The sequence below is a fragment of the Pipra filicauda genome, unplaced genomic scaffold (genome assembly GCF_003945595.2).
Source record: "Pipra filicauda isolate LSUMZ 115617 unplaced genomic scaffold, ASM394559v2 scaffold272_size1030459_pilon, whole genome shotgun sequence".
In the NCBI taxonomy this organism is placed as follows: Eukaryota; Metazoa; Chordata; class Aves; order Passeriformes; family Pipridae; genus Pipra; species Pipra filicauda.
Window position 1 is genome coordinate 53,727 of NW_024104390.1, and position 18,636 is coordinate 72,362.

The 18,636-nt window shown below is 49.1% G+C and overlaps 1 protein-coding gene across 3 annotated transcripts; it reads left to right on the top strand.

Moving 5' to 3' along the window:
* Window positions 1-1,470: 1,470 nt before the first annotated feature.
* On the top strand, window positions 1,471-6,312 carry LOC113992663 (coiled-coil domain-containing protein 81-like). 3 transcript variants are annotated; one of them, XM_027730189.2, is made up of 12 exons: window positions 1,471-1,626; window positions 2,139-2,200; window positions 2,517-2,670; window positions 2,859-3,115; window positions 3,690-3,775; window positions 3,935-4,008; window positions 4,115-4,211; window positions 4,420-4,543; window positions 4,616-4,732; window positions 5,314-5,450; window positions 5,560-5,685; window positions 6,164-6,312. In XM_027730189.2, exons 1-12 carry the CDS (start codon window positions 1,548-1,550, stop codon window positions 6,258-6,260), a joined length of 1,410 nt encoding a protein of 469 aa, XP_027585990.1. In that variant the 5' UTR covers window positions 1,471-1,547; the 3' UTR covers window positions 6,261-6,312. The 3 variants fall into 3 exon arrangements, with proteins under 3 accessions (XP_027585990.1, XP_027585995.2, XP_039238439.1); XM_027730194.2 differs by lacking the exon at window positions 1,471-1,626 and having other exon boundaries at window positions 1,656-2,200; XM_039382505.1 differs by lacking the exons at window positions 1,471-1,626; window positions 4,616-4,732 and having other exon boundaries at window positions 1,656-2,200.
* The last annotated feature ends 12,324 nt before the right edge of the window (window positions 6,313-18,636 follow it).

Sequence of the window (18,636 nt, forward strand, 5' to 3'; positions counted from 1 at the left end):
TACAGTGAAACAGTGTTTGTAAATATACATATGTAGGGTTTATTTTAGAACAATTTTGTTTCAAAAGCAAACAGGTATGTTGCCATTTTGGGTGTTATCATCTATAGTAGTACAATATTAAAGCATGTTAAAGTAGGCAATATTAAAGCATAAAAATAATACTTGAGGAAATGTATAAGGAAAGGAAGAGAAAGGAAGGATAAAAGTGGAAAGGTGTATATATAGTCACCACCTGCTGAATCCAGCAATGAAACTTGGTAGGGGGATTCCAGGGGAAAGGGGGGGCTGCTGGGGATACCGATGTGGCTCCCACATCCAGCACAACATCCCTGTGGGTCCAGTACCTATCACGATATCCCCTGTCTGTGACAGGATCAAGCTACCCATTCCCAAATTCTCCAGAATTTCAGGGTCACTTTTGCAACCCAATGAACTGTCCCAACCCCCATACCCATTCCCCAGATTCAAAACCCAAAATCTGCTTTTTTTTGAGCCCATCCCTTCCCATGGGAAGCTCCGTCAGGGGTTTCTCAGGAAAACATGAAGAAGCCACTTCGAGTTTGAAAAGGAAGATTTTTGGGACAAAACCTTTAATTTGTCTAGCAATAAGAGCCCTTGTAACTCTCTCTTTTTAACGATATTTTTTTTAAGGAAGAAACCCATTTTATTTGCCTTATTTTAATTTTTAAAAATCCTCATTCCTTAATTACTACCTTTTTTTCAGCAAAAAAACTGTTATTATCTCTAGTAAGAAAAAAAGTTTATTTATTTCTTCTTTAATAAAAAAACTCCACCTTTATTTCAATTTTGATATCCCTCCAAACCTTATTATTCCTTATTTTTCCCCAGAACATCCTTATTCCCTGGGGCTTTTTAATGAAAAACCACTTCATCTCCTGCTTTTTTAGACATATTTTTTTTAAATCAAAGAGTCCTTATCACCTTTTCGTTGGTTTAGGTGTTTTTTTCCCAGCAGAAGCCCTAATTTTTCTCCATTGTTCCTTGGGTTTGTTGGATTTTTAACTAAGAATAAAAAAAAAAAACCTTAAGTTTTTTTGGGTTAAAAAATAGCATTCTGGGTGGGAAAAGCCCTTAATCCCTGAAATTTCATAGACGATAAAGCCCATAAAAATGATTTATGATTCTTTTTAAATAGCTATTATTTGTGTATTTTTATATATTTATATCTGTTATTGTCTATGATTATCTGTAGGACCACAGCCCAGCTCAGCAGCAATGACACCTGGTGACACCTGGTAACAGCTGAGGTGAGCCAGGAGAGGCCCTTACTTCCTCAATCCCTTCCCCGCTCCCCTGATGTGCCATCTCCCTGCTGATGTCATAACACACCTTCCCAGGCCGCTGGTGATGTCACAAAGTGGTGCCCCACATCACTGGGTGCACTCCACAACGAGGACTGGGGGCTGCTGGGCCCTGCCCGGAGCCGGGAGGGGGGATCAGGGGGTTGTTTTTAGGGCTGTGGGGGTTGTTCTGGCCCTTGGGGACAAGCAGGGCAGGGGTCATCAGACAGGAATTTGAGGAGCAGGATGGAGGGGTGCTGCACTGTCAGCATCAACAGGAAGCAGAGTTGCTTGTTCCCCACACTCCTGCAGCTCTCCACTGAGGGTGAAGATTTGGGGAGCTCCCTGAGGGCTGGTGGAACAGTTGGACAGGGTTGGGGCTGCCTCGAGGCTCCTGTGAGCACGGCGTGTCCCCCATCCAGGACCAGCTTCCAGTGGGAGCTGGCACTTCTCACAGTTCTGGTTCTGGAGTGAAAAGGGGTCTGGGGTCCTGGGGCATGGGAGGTCCAACAGCTCTCACTGGGTTCTCAGGAGCTGGTTGGGCATCAGCCCTTTAACTAGTCTCCTTTGGGAGACCTTCTGGTTCTTCCTATAGGATCCTCTCGTGACATCAACCTGGGTTTTGGGGTGCCATCTCTTTTTGGGGGTTGGATGATCACAGCCCTGGTCCTGAGCCCTTCCCACATCCCCAGTTCTGCCCCAGCCCTGCTCAGTGAGCAGAGGGAGGCAGAACCTGGGGAACAGCCAGGTTCTTTATGAGACCCATCTGTCACTTCCCGGATGTCACTTCCAAGATGCCGCATGTGAAACCTGATGCCTCTTTCTGGTACTTTCCAGAGGTGGTGGCCATCTGGGATGTCGTGTCTGTGTACATCCTGGGGCAGATGAAGCAGGACAAGGTGGGCTGGCATCTTGGTCCCCTGTAGTCCCCCCTCCCTGAGCATCACGGCACCACCCCAAGAGAACCCCATGTGCCTCAAGCTTCCAGGACTGGAGAAACTCAGGATCATGCTGGGTCTATGCCAAGGACAATCCCCAGGAATCATTTCCTGGGTTTGAATTCCTTGGGATCTTCTTTAGCCAAGGAATTTTGGCAAATCATTTGAAGAGGGGAAGTAAGAAAATGGAGAATGTGGGTTTTTCATTTTTCCCACAGTTTTAACATTTCTTATCTCCAAAGTATTCACTCAGCTGTTTTGTCTTCTTCCTGGGCAGGGTGTCCTGGTCCCAGGACTAGGGACCTTTGCTGTGGTCCCTGAGCAAGCTGATGGTGCAGAAGAGGTGTGTGTAGTCCGAAGACCTGTGTTCCAGTTGGACATGGATGTGTCCTGTCTGCAGGAGCTGATGTTCCCCACAGTGATGATCCCTGGTGAGAAGGGATCCTGCTTCACATTTGGGAGAGGGGTGTGCCCCTGCTCTTTGGGAGGGGGGGGGAATTGCCTCCAAAGTTGGGGACAAAAACAAATCCCTCTTTCTCTCTGGCATTTTGCAGTGAATTCCATGTGGAAATTTGCTCAGCTGTGGTCATGACAATGCTCATCCTCTTCCTCCTTACAGGTGACATTGAGATCGCACCACTGGATTACTGGTGGCTGTCACAGACCACGTCCCTCTCGCCAGACGTACTGAGGGACTGTGTGGAGGAGACCGTCCTCCTATACTCCTTTCAGCTGAGGGACAGGCAGCGCCTTGCCTTCGCCTTTGGGGACATTGGCGTCCTGTCGTGCCAGGACAATGTCCTGTGCATGCAGTTCCACCGCAGCTGCGTCAAGAAGCTGGAGAACTGGGACACCTGGGTGGCTCTACTGCTCACTGTGAGTTGGAATCTGGGGACATTGATGTGCTGGAGTGTGTCCAAAGAAGGACAGCAGGGCTGGGGAAGGGGCTGAAGCACAAGTCTCATGAGAAGCAGCTGAGGGAGCTGGGATGGCTCAGCCTGGAGAAAAGGAGGCTTAGCAGGGACTGTCTTGCTCTCTGCATCTACCTGAAAGGAAGGTGTAGCCAGGTGCAGGTCAGTCTCTTCTCCCAGATAACAAGTGACTGGACAAATTCCACTAGGATATGTTTAGGTTGGATTTTAGGGAACATTTCTTCATGTAAAGGATTGTCCAGTTGTGGCACAGGCTGCCCAGGGTGGTGGAATCACCATCCCTGGAGGTATTTAAGACGTGTGGATGTGGCATCTGGGGACATGGTTTAGTGGTGTCCTTGGTTGGACTTGATGGTCTCCAGAGTCTCTTCCAACCTTAATGATTCTGTGATTCCACAATCCTAATATTCATGGATGAGGTTTGGGAAAAGGGGGTTGGAGAAGTGGCTCTTAAGGGAGCAGGAGACAGGTCTGCTTCCTCCATGGGAATCTCCTGATGGCTCCATGTCACTCTGCAGAGGCTGTGTGTGCCAGATGCTGGTCTCAGTGATGGAGCGACCGCTGCTGGGGGGATGCAGGCTGCATGGGCTCACTCATTCCCCAGGTGAGTGTGCTTCCTCAGGGGCTTCCCGGTTCCTTTCTATCCTGCAGGGTGTGGGAGTTGCCATTCCTCAAGCCTGTGTCATCATTCGCTTCTGCAGTTGGCCTCAGTGATCCTTGTGGGTCCCTTCCAATTCAGTATGTTGTCATTGTGTGATTCCAGGTTTCAGCTTGCTGTGTCTGAGGCTTTCTCCACCTGGCACACGAAGGTTGCAGAGAAGCACAGGGTCAGAACAGGTATGGGATGGGTCCCTGCTGCTCACCCTCACCCACATGGGGTGATCACAGCCTGGTGATCACTCACCCTCACAGGGCTGTTCCCAAGAGCTGCCTCCTTTCCCAGGGGCACAGGAACATCCTGACAAGTTTTCCCTCCCCATGCTACCAAACCAGAGGCCAGGCATGAGGCAACAAGAGCCAAGGATGAAGCCATCTGCCAGGTGAGACCCTCGTGGGAAGGGATGGGAGGGATCCTTGCACCCCTGGGTGATAGCCTCCTCAGACACTTGGGCTGTAGTGACTCAGGAAGGAGCACGGGAAACAACCCTAGCTCTCTGCTTCTCTCCAACACCTGGGAAGCTTTGGCCCCATAGGAAAACAGGATATCTGTCTGCCCTGTGCTCCTGCTGACTCCTCATGTCTCTGCAGTGTGCTCCCCCTGTCCCCAGGCATCTTTCCTGGAATGGGGGAGACAGGTGGGCAGGAGTCAGCTCCTTCGACCAGGCTCGACACCACACTCCTGGCCTCTGAGAACTGCCAGAAAGCACTGCAGGTATGTGCCAGATGGATCAGACCTGAAGAAAGCTCCTCCAAAGCTGAGCCTAACTGTGCCTGACACCTCCAGGAGGTCTGTCAGCTGTCTGCAGAGTGGGAGCACGGGAATTCCTGCTGGAGAGAGCAGAAGGTGGAATGGGTGGCGTGGGAAGCCTGGGCTGCCAGGGAGGATCAGCAGGTGCCCCAGGTATGGGCAGGGACCCTGTGCGTGAGGGCACCTTGGCTGCCCATAGAACCCTCCCAGAACAGGGGCACGGGGGGTGGAATTGAGGGTCAGGGGGGACCTCAAGGGGATCAGGGAAGGACCTTTGGGGGGTGGGGGAGGGGTCTCTTGCAGGGGTTGGAGATTCCTGGAGGGCTTAGGGTATCTCAGGGGGCTTTGAGGGTCCCTGGGGTGGTTTGGGGGTAATCCCTGGGGATTGGAGGGATCCTGGGGTTTTGGGAGACTCTTCTCAGGGAGATGGGAGTCCCTGGGGACCTGGATGGAGGAGGGTGGTCTCTGAGAGGGTTTGGTATGCCCTGGGGATTGTGAGTATCCTAGGGCTTTGGGGGGATTCTTAGGACTGAAGGAGATGGGACTCCTTGGGGGGAAGTTGGGGGTCACCCAACCACAGAGCAGAGTTTGCCCACTCATTCCCCAAGGGAGAGCTCTGGGAAGCACCATCAGCCATCAGCCGTGGTGTGGTGCGGAGTCTCCCGGTTCCCACCTTTCCAGGGATACTAGGAAGTGTCACCTCTCATTTACTGAAAGCGTCCCCTCCTTGGCAGGTATCTGGCCCTGGAGGTCCTTGGGCTCCCCATCCTTCACTTCAGCCCAAGAGAAAGGGGGTCACTGTGACATGGGGGAGGGTTGGAACCCCCCTCCCTGTGGACGAGATGGTGGAGAGATTCCAGCCTGGGACCAGGTGGGTGAATGCAGGACCAGAGGGGTGGATGTGGGACCAGGTGGGCGCAGGCTAGGATGAGGGGAGAGGCAGATGGCAACTCTGGGAGAATGATTTCTTGTTGTTGCAGGCACCTTTCCCCACGAGCCATCCAGGTGCTCCATGCGCTGGAGCCACATCAGACACGGAGGAACATCTTCACGTTTTTGGCTGAGAACAAGCGGCGGCGGCAGGAGCAACAGAAGCAGCTCTACAGGTAACTCCGAAGGGATAGAATTCCCCCCATCCCTCCTCTGAGGCAGCCCTGGGGGACAGAAGTGGGTTTGGAGGCTGCCTTTGGGCTGGAACCCCCTGATGCCCACTTGGACACCCAGTATTGGCTTCCCCTGTAGGACAGAAAAGTCCTGTCTGGAGGCAGAGGGACTCTGATGGCTGGCTGCCTGCTTCCCAAACCCTGAGAGCCCTTCCTTGGTAGAGTTCTACCCCACGACACCTTGTCCTGACCAGGGGCACCTGTACAGGACACCTGTAGGGGACACCCAAGGTCTCAGCCCAACCTGGCTTTGCCCCAGCTGCACCATAGGACCTTCTCATAGGCTGGGAAATCACCAGGGGCATCTCCCACTCCATGGACACCTTGAGGTGATTCCATCCCTGGTGCCTTAGCCAATCCCACAGGAATTCTGTGCCTTCTCCCTGCCTGTATGACCAGACACCTCTCTCTCCCACCTCAGCTCCAGGTGCTCGTCCAGTGGCCAAGGAGCAAGGGCTGGAGTGGTGGCTGCAGTCGTGGCTGGTAGTGACAGGTCTGGGAGGCTGCTCACCTGCTGAGGTCCACCCATGGATACAAAATAAATACTGCTGGGGATGTTCCCACCTGGACTGAGTGGCCTGGGCCTGGTGATGGAGCCATCTAATGGTTAGGACCGTGCTGGCACCATGGCGGTTGGGGAGCTGTGTGGGGGGGACACAGGCTCTTCAGGAAGATGAGGAGGTGTGTTGCCTTCTGCTCAGGGTGGGACTGAGCAGCAGGTAGGCCAAGGTGGGCACCATGTTAGTAGGTACCTGCTAGAGACCTCCTCTACAGGAGGAACAGTAGGTGAGGCTCCTTCACAAGCCCTGATCTTCATGGGGCACATGTACCCCCCTGCTACCTGCCAGGAGGAGAATTCAGACACCTGGGAGATCTCCAGAGTGCATTTCCTGGCACAGGTGATAGGGAATTGAGAGAGAAAGGTGCCTGTGGAGATGCCACCGCTGTGGGATGAACTGGTTTTAACCCACCACTAGGATTAAAACTTAGAGAAGACTAAGAATTCTAGAGTAAAATCCCTGGATGGAATGCAGTCGACATGCTCCCCATACAGTGATAAGCATCTGCTCAGAGGGATGGAGCAGAGACTATGCAGCCCCCTCCATTGAAATCCTGGCAGAAAGAGGGACATTGTGGTACTTTGTTAAGGAGACCGTGCGGTACCTGTCAGCCAAAGGAGATGGATTAAAGTGTTCTGCTGCTGAGTCAACGATCATGTCAAACCCTCTCTTCAAATGCCAAGCCACATCCACCACCCCACCACCCCCATTAGGCACGGCAGGAGAACTTTACACCAATCAGAAATCAAAAAAAAAGTAAGTTGGGAATAGGGGAAAAATTGAGGAAGACTCCAACAAAACCGCTGGGATCAGTCAACAGGCTGAACCTGTCTTCTCCCCTATAGGGACACCTATTGGGTAAGAAACATACTCTATGCACACTAAATGCTGCTTTTATGAATAGAGTTTTTGTTTGTGCTTGCTTTGTAGTACAATAGATTGCTTCAAACACATTTTTGCAGTCAGATGATCCTCAAACCTTATTAACCTGTCACAATTTATTTTAATAAAGAGTGTTATTCCATAAACTCTTAGAGTGAGCCTTTACAGATGCTGGCAGTTGCCAGCAGCAGATAACATGTTGGGAAGGCCAGCTGAGGGGTCTTCATACTGTTGGCTTAACCCCCCTCCCCCAAAAAAGGGCAGTTGAATCACCCTTCAATCTTGTGAATCTGTTCAGTGAAGGGTCTCCCCTTACAAGATGCCAACAGACTGGTCGGACACTGACAGACAAATAAATCACTAAGGGTTGAGAAAATCTCCCCTCTCTAAGGGTTGGGCAAACCCCCTCCCCTTTCACATGACAACCACCCACAGAGTCATTGATGCCTGCTGGGATGTCACTGCCCAAGAAGGTGCCACCATTTGAGTGGAGAGATGGGGGAACACTGGAGGGGGAATCGAGGATCAGTGAGGGAGCACTGGGAGAGGGCACTGGGAAGACTGGGGACCACTAGAAGGTAGGTGCTGGGAAGTGGTGTGGCCCTGGGAGCACTGAGAAGACTGGGGAGCACTGAGGAGGGCACTAGGTGCACTGGGGAGACAGGGAAGCACTGCAGAAAGCTGTTGCTGGCCTTCACCTCCCCTGGGCAGCCCATCATCTGCCCCACCAACACTAGGGCCGGATATTTTCCTTCCCCAGGGAAGGAAGGCACTGTCATCCTCTTTCAGGAGCCCACCTCCCAAATTTGGATACACTTCCAAAATTTAAACATGTCCAGGGGTTGCTCCCACACGATCAGAATCTCTACATGCTGTAGAAGGGCATAAAATCCCTGTGATGCATATGAGAAATGTGTTAGAGAAGAAAGTTTGGATCAGTCCTGCCTCAAGCAAAAGCAAACCCATCCATGGGACTGATTGTTTTTGCACCTAGTGGGTCACGCAGAGGGACAGGGAAACATGATGTGTACCTCAAGGGGATATGATTTTTGGCTGAGAACAGTCTGTAATGTTGAATTGTATAGTATCGGTTGCTGAATGACACTGTCACTGCGTGCCATGACTACCACGGACAATGAAGATGGACTGCTGCAGATACACCAGTTGTGAGCTCCTGATGCAGCTTGCAAACAGTTGACAGCGTACCAACTATCCTGCACTGGAAGAGATCTAGGAGGAGTAGAAGCCACAGCCATGGACTAAATGAACTCAACAGACATCTTGGAGGGATGGCCATTGACTATGGAAATGATACCTGTGCTTGTGTACATATATATAAATGTATATGTATATAATGGGAAGATATAGGATCTGGGCATGACTTAGATGGCATAGAATAAGGGTTAGGCCATGAGCAGCTGCCCTAGTTCTGGCCCAGATCAGTGGGAAGGTATGTGGCCAAGACATTGTGTTATTCAATAACACTCATGTCATTTTCAGGAGTGGGGGAAAGAGATTTTCTCTCACTTCCAAGAAGAAGGGGTGTGGTTTCTGGTCGGGAGCAAGTATGGTGGATGCAGCGGTCTGGCATAGGGTCCTTCCACCACTCTTTAATTGTCCCAGGCTTGCTGAGCATTTTGCATGTAAACCGCCCTCTTTGAACACTTTCTTTATTAGTATTGTTGCTGTTACTGTTCATTTTCTTATCTCGTTGTTTGCAGTAAAATTGTTCTTACAGCAACCTGTAACTTTCACCTTTTCGTACCTCTAGTTCTCATCTCCACCCCTGTAGCTGGAAGGGGGAGCGGAACTGGGGGGAGCAAGGGAGTGGTGTTGGGTTTGGGAATATTTCTGGGGGGGTGTGGCGCACTAAACTGGGTAGTGTCATTCCTAAACCATGAAAACATGTTTCAGACACAAGCTAACAGAATACAGAATCAGTCTCACGCTTGAGAATCCACCTTCCGAATTACACTGTTTCCATCTTGAGGTGGGACTCCCAGCTGGGTCCTACCAGCACATCTGCTCTCACAGTCACCAAGACAAAGACAAGCAAAGTGTAGGGGGCATGTCCCAGGGGCAGAGAAATCAAGGGACATGAGCAGGGACAGACAACCCCATTGGTTAAGAAGGTCACATGGTATCCCGGTATATAGGGAAGCGCCGAATTCAAATAAACTCTCTTTGATTACCACCTCAGAAGAGCATACATCTTTCTTTATCATATAAATGACCACCATGTTACACGTGGCACACCCGAACACGGGACTTAGAACCTATATTAGGATAGTTTAGTATATCCTGAATCAGGCAGAAAACTCGGTAAACCCCGGTTATCGTATCAATTATTTGGATACGGGGTTTTTTTAACCGAAAAAAACCCCCAAGACATCTGTAAATCCGTTGTCTCAGTAGCATATGAGAAACGGGAATTAAAATAGTGAGCTCAAAAATATTAGGGAAAGTGCACAGGAAAAAAGAAGAAGAAAGAAGAAAGAAGAAAAGAAAAAGCTGACAGATCGGGGCAGCCGGAGAGAGCGGAGCGGGGCCAACATTTTGCGGAGAGGTGAGTGAGCTGAGAAAGCGGCGACACCAGCTAATACCGCGGCCGAGGCTGCTCCCTGGGAGACTGCGAGCCCCCGCGGCCTGAAAAACTCGAGCAGTGGAGCACGCCGAACCCTGTAGGGAGCCCCGCCACCCGCCGCCTGCCACGGCTAAGCCATGTGTGCAAAAGCGGCACCGCTGCTGCCTGAAACACCCCCCAGACCACCGCGAGACCCCCGCGAACCCCGCACTGGCTTTCCGCCCAGCGGAAAGCACCGCAGCTCCGCGCAGCCTGCAACCCCTGCCCACGTCCGCCCACCGCCCCTGCCGGCCCCCCCGCCACGTTCAAAACTGCGCGGGACCTGCTGAATCCAAGCCGAACGCGCGCCGCTTCTGCCGCCGCCACTGCCGGAGCCATGCTAGGACCCTGCGTGCCACCCCGCCACCCTTCCCCGGCGCGTGCTGCAGTCTGCAACCGCGGGGAAACAGCCGAGTCACGCATGTGCACCGCCCCCAAGCCGACGGAGCCAGTGGAGAGCCCCATCGGACACAGACGGAGACGCCAAGAGGAAAAAAGCCACGGAGAACCAGGTGATCCAGAAACTGAAAGTAAACTCAGCAGCCAAAGAAAGAACTCCCAGCCGCGTCGGTCTACAGCACCGAGACTACGGTAAACATGGGAGGCTTTGTGTCCATGGAAACCTCACAAGACATTGAAACATTAACTTTACTGCTAAAATCTTACCACATTCAAACTACAAAGGCAGAGTTACCAGAATTAATAAGATTTGTTAGGTCTACACACCCCACACTCCCACTAACAGAAGTTTTACATTTAAACACTGGGACACATTCTAAACCAAAGGACTGAGGCAGGCGACCGCAGAGCTTGCAACATTGTACCAGTTTATACAGGGATAATGTCAGCCCTCCACAAAGCACACGAGCAAACGAAACAATTAACCCACACCTCACCCCCCCACCCCCCACCCCGCTCACACTCCTAGCAGCAGCACAACCCCTAGGCATAGTAACAGAAATATACGAGATGTACTGGGGGGAGAAAAAAGAGCTGTTTGTGAGTTAAGTTGCGGGCTGGGAGCCGAAAGCCACGGGAACATAGGTCGCTGGGAGAGAACAGAGCCCGAAATGCAGAATCCCAAGCCATGGGATCAGCGCACAGAGCTCTGTTACAGTGATGAAGGGGGTAACCCAGCCCCTCTGCCCCCCCACGCTGCGAATGAACAGCGACTGGGCTGTATCTCGGACTGGGTGCAGCCATCCTGCCCGCCAAATGGACTGGAAGCCGATCCGTCTCTTCCGGCCTCAACGTCGCCCCACCCCGCCTATAGACATGAGGGGGAAGAAAGCCCCTCCCCCACACCACCTCCACCACCCAGCACCACCCCCCCACAGGGAACCGGGCTCACTGGAACCACGGGGGGGGAGGCAAAGGGGGATGAGGAGGAGGGAGCACGGATGGTTCCAGCAGGAGGGAGTGAGGAGGCAAACAGGGGAAGGTCAGTGTGCTGGTTTAAGAGTTAACCAGCAGGGGAAATGAACTCAACTCAAAGGAGAGATTATAAGTCAGAATAACAATTTACTAAAATAATAAAGTACAATCATACAAACAAACAATTGGTCTTAACCCACAAAACCCAAATGTATAACCCAGTACCCTGGGGCATGAACAAAGTGGTGTTCCTTGGGCCCCGCTTGAGTCCAAAGTAAAGGGAGAGGGGAAGAACCTGCTGGTGGGAGAGCTGTTGCAGTCTGGTCAAAGTGGTGATTGCAGTGAGATGCTGGGGGAAGAACTGTTGCAGTCTTTCTCTGGATCCCACAGAGTGGTTAAAAATGTTCCAAAACTCCAAGATTATATACCCTCCAGTTCAGGCAGGAATGTTCAGTACTTCCCTCAGGGTGGGGAGTTCCACAAAGGGTGTGAGGACAAGAGCATCCTCCTATCTCACAGGCCTCTTAACACCTAGTTTATAGCCTGAGGAGTCAGGCTCTATGGGCAGAGGGTGTGAATAGTCTATTAACAACAGTTTCTGGGAAATGGCATGGAAGGCTATAGAATACACAGTTTTGGGTTACACCCATACCACGATGAACTGATCTCAGTTGTCCTAACTAGGACAGTCAGTTAATGAGTGGGAGCAATGTCAGTATGAGGCATTTCGAGTGGGAGGCTTGAAGGATATTCAGGCATGCTCAATAGATACTAGCTAATGTCAGCCCCCTCAATTTCAACCTCTGTCATGTGAGGTTACAGAGAAATTGAGGCAGTCGGTAAGAGGTGTTGGCATGTCCTTAACCAATACACTGGTCAATGTCAACGGAGACATTGAGTTCCATCTATTTTTTCACCCTACATGACTGGAAGAATCTAATGAAATTAGTTCTTAATAACACCCAGTATACAGTCTGGTTAGCTGACTTTCGGGAAAATTGTGCTAAGTATGCAACTAACATCAAGCAGGCATAACAACAAACCAATTAACCGGAGGGGGAAATTACAGCACGGTAGATGCCAAATCAATCTTTCCCCAGGAAATGTACAGAGTAATAGCCAAACAGGCCTTGAAAGCCATGAAAAATCTTCCCACTACAGACCAAGATAGCAACCTGTCCCCCACAAAAGTGTTACAAGGCTGTACTGAACCAAATTCACAATGCTTAGATCAACTACAATCTGCTTTAAACAAGCAAGTTGAGAACAATAAAGCCAGAGAGATACTGTATAGGCAATTGGCTTTTAAAAAGGCAAACACAGGCTGTGAAAGAGCTTTGCAGGCCCTTCCTGAAGGGGAGAGCTACAGCATTGCTGAGCTGGTTCGACCCTATGAAAGAGTTAGCTCTGTGGAGCACCAGTCTGCCCCTCTTGCTACAACCCTAAGAGTCCAGTTAGGAGTGCAAGAAGAGGCCAGACACAGAGCTAGTTATGTTAGATGTGGTGACCTTGACCACTCTCAAAGGGATTGTCTTTGGAGACCCTTAGCAGCAACATCCCACAAGTACCTAAACAGCAGGGGTGCCGTGGGCGAGGCAAAAGCCATGCCATGAACATCACATTGCTTGCTGCCGTGCTGCTCGCTATCCTCCTCTTTGCCACCTGCTTTCACGAGCAAGAGAAGAAGCAGCTTAAGGCAAGCCACAATGTGCCAACAACCAGCCCCGAAAATATCTCTGTATTCTGCACCCCCAAGAAAGGTGAGAAGTGGAGAACACTGCAAATGTTAAGAGCAGTAAACGCAGTCACAGAGCTTACGGAAGCATCGCAGCTTGGACTTGTCTCACCTGCTATACTCCCAGCAAATTGGCCACTAGTGGTAATTGATTTAAAGGACTGTTTACTTACCATCTCCCTATACCCTGAGGACATGCCAAGGTTTACCTTTTCCATCATGACCTTGAACAATGCACAACCCATGCAAGGCTATTGCTGGGTTGTCCTTCTCAGGGGATGCAAAACAGCCTGACAAGAAATCAAACAGCTATCATACACCATCATGTAGATGACATACTAATAACCGTGGCCACAGGAAATGAACTGCCATTTACTCTTACTGCTCTAACCAAAGCTGTCCAAGATGCAGGGTTACAGGTTGCTCCAGAGAAGATCCAACCATCACAACCCTGGACTTACCTTGGATGGGAAATCATGCAGCCAGAAACCTCTCCACAGTCACTGCAGCTCGAGGTAAAAGACAATTTAACTTTACATGAGTTGCAAAAAATTCTGGGAGCCATCAGCTGGTTAAGGCCTGTTTTAAGCATAACCCCAGAGGGGCTATATCCTCTATTTGAGCTGCTAAAGGGGAACTCCAATCTAACGTCTAACAAGTCTCTGACAGCAGAGGCAAAACAGGCGTTAGACATTCGTGCCAAGGCAACAGAAAGCAGACAAGGCAGAAGGAGAAATCCTGAACTGCAAATCTGCCTGGCCCTTTTTCCCAGCAGGTACCAGCCATTTGCAGTTTGTTTCAGTGGGATCAAACTGACAAAGACCCACTGCAAATTCTAAGTGACTGTTTCTGCCCCACACACCACTTAAAACTGTGTGAACGACTAATGAGATGTTTGCCAAGCTTGTCATTAAAGGCAAAAGACAATCACAAGAACTAGACAGAAGAGGCCCTGCCACCATCTTCACCCCAGCTGCAAAGAACAACTTCGATTGGATGCCAGCTGAGGATGCAGAATTTCAGGCTGCCCTGGCAGGTTTTAACGGTGACATTTCAATCCATCTCCCTAAACGCAGAATGTGGGTAGAAATTGGTAGTTTACCTTTAAAAGCCACAACCAGATGCAAACATGAACCATGAACAGTTTTCACAGAAGCATCTGGAAAAACACAAAAAACTGCAATGACTTCAGTAAATCCTGACACAGGACAATGGGAACGAGATGTACAGACCATGAACCAAAGTTCTGTACAGGTTCTGGAACTGGCTACCATTCCATTGCCTTGGGGAAATTTTCTGAACAACCTATTAATATTGTTACGGATTCCTGTTATACTCTAAAGTTAGTCTCCCGTCTCGAGAGTTCGTTTCTTCAAGATATTGTTAACCCTCACCTGTTGTTTGAAATGCGTTCTGTTTTGTTTCTTGTGAATCATAGAAGGTTTGATTTCTATAGAATGCACACAAGGTCACGCACTGACATACCAGGGCCGATAGCTGACGGAAACCGAGAGGCTGATAAAGCAACTATGTTTAACACCATACCTAGAGTCTTAGAGCAAGCGAAATTTTCTCACTCATTTTTCCATCAGAACGCACGTTCTCTGAAGAGACAATTCCAGATAACACTCAATCAGGCTCGAGACATAATCATGTCATGCCCAAACTGTCAGAAAATCACACCCATGCCATCTCAGGAAGGCATTAACCCCAGAGGGGTTACATATGTATATGTAAATAGATACACATTCCCAATACATAACTGCCACAGCACACGCAGGGAAAAGGCCAAGGATGTCATTAGGCACCGGCTCAGTTGTTTTGCTACCCTTGGTACCCCAAAACAGATCAAGACCGATAATGAACCGGCTTTTATCTCAGAAAAAGTAAGAAATTTCCTGTCAGAATGGAGAATTTCACATGTCATAGGTATCCCACACTTACCAATTGGTCAAGCAATTATTGAAAGGGCACATCAAACACTGAAGCACATGTTAGATAAACAAAAAAAAGGGGGGGAATCTGTGTAGCCCGCAAGAGCATCTGTGGAAAGCCACGTATGTTATCAATTTTTTAAATCGTGACAGCGCTGAAAGAAGCAGGTACGAAAAGCAGCATGAGTCTCAGGATCTCGCCTCCCCCAAACCACTGGTCATGGTGAGAGATTTAATTTCAGGGCAGTGGAAGAGACCGTTAGATCTCGTCACTTGGGGACAAGGCTACGCCTGTGTGGCTACAAGAAAAGAGCTTAAGTGGATTCCTTCAAGGTGTGTAAGACCCTACTTAGGTACACAACCACAGCAGCAAGAACCAGAGTAACGCAGAAGTTATAAAGGAGTTATGTTTATGTTTCAGGTTTACATTAAGGGACGACCAGTGTGGTAAAAAGCAGTCTCTAAAAAAACTGTGAATGTGTGTGTGATGAATGGAATGACGGCCATCAGTGAATGAGGCATGAATGAATAAGAGAGTTGTTTGACTGGACAAATGTATGAAACACAAAAACACCTCCCAAAATAACACTACCTCCATCACATGGTCACTTTAGGAGAATTTAGTTTTGCTAAGCTTAGCCTGTTTCTTAAATAAAGTTGAACTCCCCAGTTATTTAAAACCCTCAGATTAATAAAGATTATAAGTTTGCACAGTTAAGCTAAGGCCTTTAGGTTAATAAAGTTATTTCTCCAAGTTGCACTACCCTTTAGGAATGCAAGAAAGTTTTATAAGGTTTACCATAGAGGTATAAGAGGCCAAGCAAGCAATGTGCCGGGTCATTGCAAGCTTTGGTAGTTTACAATGTACTGTTCTGATTGTTTGCGTTATTGTTGTTGTACTGTTTTCGTGACCTTCTTAAATAGCAAAGAAGGACAAGCAAAGTGTAGGGGGCATGTCCCAGGGGCAGAGAAATCAAGGGACATGAGCAGGGACAGACAACCCCATTGGTTAAGAAGGTCACATGGTATCCCGGTATATAGGGAAGTGAAGTGCTGAATTCAAATAAACTCTCTTTGATTACCACCTCAGAAGAGCATACATCTTTCTTTATCATATAAAGGACCACCATGTTACAGCAAAGAGCGATAGTTCCTTCTGGTACCTTTAGTTTCCTCCTCATCTTCAGAGGGTTCACTCCCATTTTCAATCAGCCTCTCAGACTCAGCTGAACCAAGAGCGAGAAAATATGCTGCTGGCTCTGATCCTCCCTTCTCCAGCTCCTCTGTCAAAGCGTCCACATGAGTCCAAGCCCAAGTGGTCACCTGAGACTGGTTCTGGAGAACCACCACCAACTCCTGGAATAGTTACCTCTTCCAACTGTTGAAACTGAAACCAAGCAGACAAGCTGTGAAGGCAGACTCAGAAGAGCTAGTAGTGACTTTGAATTCAAAGATATCACTTTCAACAGTGTAAAAAAATAAAAATCCCTTAAGGAGGAGTTCATTTCACATTCACCATGAGCACTGAGAGTGACTCAAGGCTTCTCAAGATCTTAGTCTTCCTCTTGCTTTTTTGCAACTGATGTTTAAAAAGTACTTTAAAGAACAAAACAAAACATTAAAAAGAAAAAAATGTACAAGTTAAAGGTGACAAAACTCACATAACTAAACCTGAAAAGAATCAGATTTGTCATTAAACAGATGTTCAACAGCCTGCTTCTGTAACTGGATAAACCTCACTCCTTTCTTACACCCTGATGGGATGGAGGGGATGTAACCAGGAGAATAGGAAACTTCATTCAGACATTCACTCTAAAAGCAGAGAATTACATGTTCACCCAACACAAGGAACAGCTTGCTATGCTCCTTTCAGCACAGACAAAGAAATAATCCTATTCATCGTGAGTCATTCTCTGTCCAGAACAGTAAGTTGAATGAAACAAACAAGCTCAAGTTCCAAAGTTCAGATGACAGCTCCCCATCTGACACTGCTGTTCCAGCCAACGCTGGCAGTGCATGAACACAGGCCAGCTGAATCCAGTAGTAAGGCCTGACATCAGACTTGGCTGTTTTGCTGCAGGACTTCAGGCTTCCTTGGCCCCCAGCTATTCACCACTGAACAACTCCAATGACAAACTTTCTCAAGAATTAAATGAAGATGTGTTTAAGGATCAGCTCATTGTGACTCTGGAAGTCTCTACAACACTTCGGTTGAAATGGTACAGTGCTGTTTGAGCTTCATCTCCAGACTTGTAGCAATGAAGCCAAATTTCTATAACTTGCCATCTTTGGTGATTTTCAAGCAGCAATCAGTCAGCATGCCAAGGGCAGCGAGCAAGTTCTGAGGGCCATCTTCCTTTTCCTGGTAAATGATAGGAAGAAAAATCAACCATGGACTACAGTTAGAGGGAGGCTTTGTGTCCAAACCAAAAGTTTTTCTGGCTTCAGAAGTGCTGCAGAAACCACACCGTATCATGACAACACTGACAAAAACCCCTACCTCAGCCACCAAAACCCCTCATCAACACCCCAAATCCATTACACCTACAGATCTCCAGTAGCAAGACCTCTGCAGCTAAAGGGTGCACCCAACACCCAGGCAGGCCAGGATCCTGCGGCATTAGCCTGACACAACCAAGTGCTCTGGTCAGCCCCCAGCACATCAAGGTAAAAAAGAGGGTTTATCACCTTTGGAAAAAAGGGCAGGAAATTCAGAAAGTGTTTAAGGATGTTGCTAGGTCATGTAGAAAGAAAATGAAAATGGCAAAAGCAAAATCTGAACTTACTCTGACCACTTCCATAAAGGATAATAACAAGTGTTTCTCTAAATACATTAATAGCAGAAGGAGGAGCAAGGAAAACATCCATTATTTATTATATGCAGGGGAATATAGTTACTAAAGATGAGGAAAAGGATGAGGTACTTAACACCTTCTTTGCCTCGGTTTTCAACAACAAGACAGGTTGCCCTCAGAACAGCTGGCCTCCTGAGCTGGTAGACAGGAACGGGGAGCTGAGTAGCCCTCCTGTTATCCAGGAAGAAGCAGTTAGTGACCTACTGAGCCACTTAGATGCTCACAAGTCCATGGGACCAGAAGGGATCCATCCTGGGGTGATGAGGGAGCTGGTGGAAGAGTTTGCCAAGCTGCTCTCCATCATTTATCAACAGTCTTGGCTCACCAAGGAGGTCCCAGATGACTGGAAGTTGGCGAATGTGACGCCTATCCACAAAAAGGGCTGGAAAGAGGTTTTGGGGCACTCCAGGCTTGTTAGCTTGACCTCAGTGCCTGGCAAGATTATGGAGCAGATCATCCTGAGTGCGATCACACGGCACCTACAGGACGGCCGGGAGATCAGACCTAGCCAGCACAGATTTAGGAGGGGCAAGTCCCGCCTGACCAACATGATCTCCTTTTATGACCAGATGACCCACCTGGTGGATAAGGAGAAGGCTGTAGATGTGTCTAGCGGGACTTCAGTAAAGCCTTTGACACCGCATCCCACAGCACACTCCTGGAAAAGCTGCAACCCACAGCTTGGACAGGGGTACTCCGTGCTGGGTTAGGAACTGGCTGGAGGGCCAGGCCCAGAGAGTGGTGGGCAACGGTGCTGCATCCAGCTGGCGGTCAGTCACCAGTGGTGTCCCCCAGAGATCAGTGTTGGGCCCAGTACTTTTTGATGTCTTTTATTGATGATCTGAATGAAGGGACTGAGTCCACCATTAGCAAATTTGCAGGTGACATCAAACTGGGGGGGGAGTGTCGATCTGCTGGAGGGTAGGAGGGC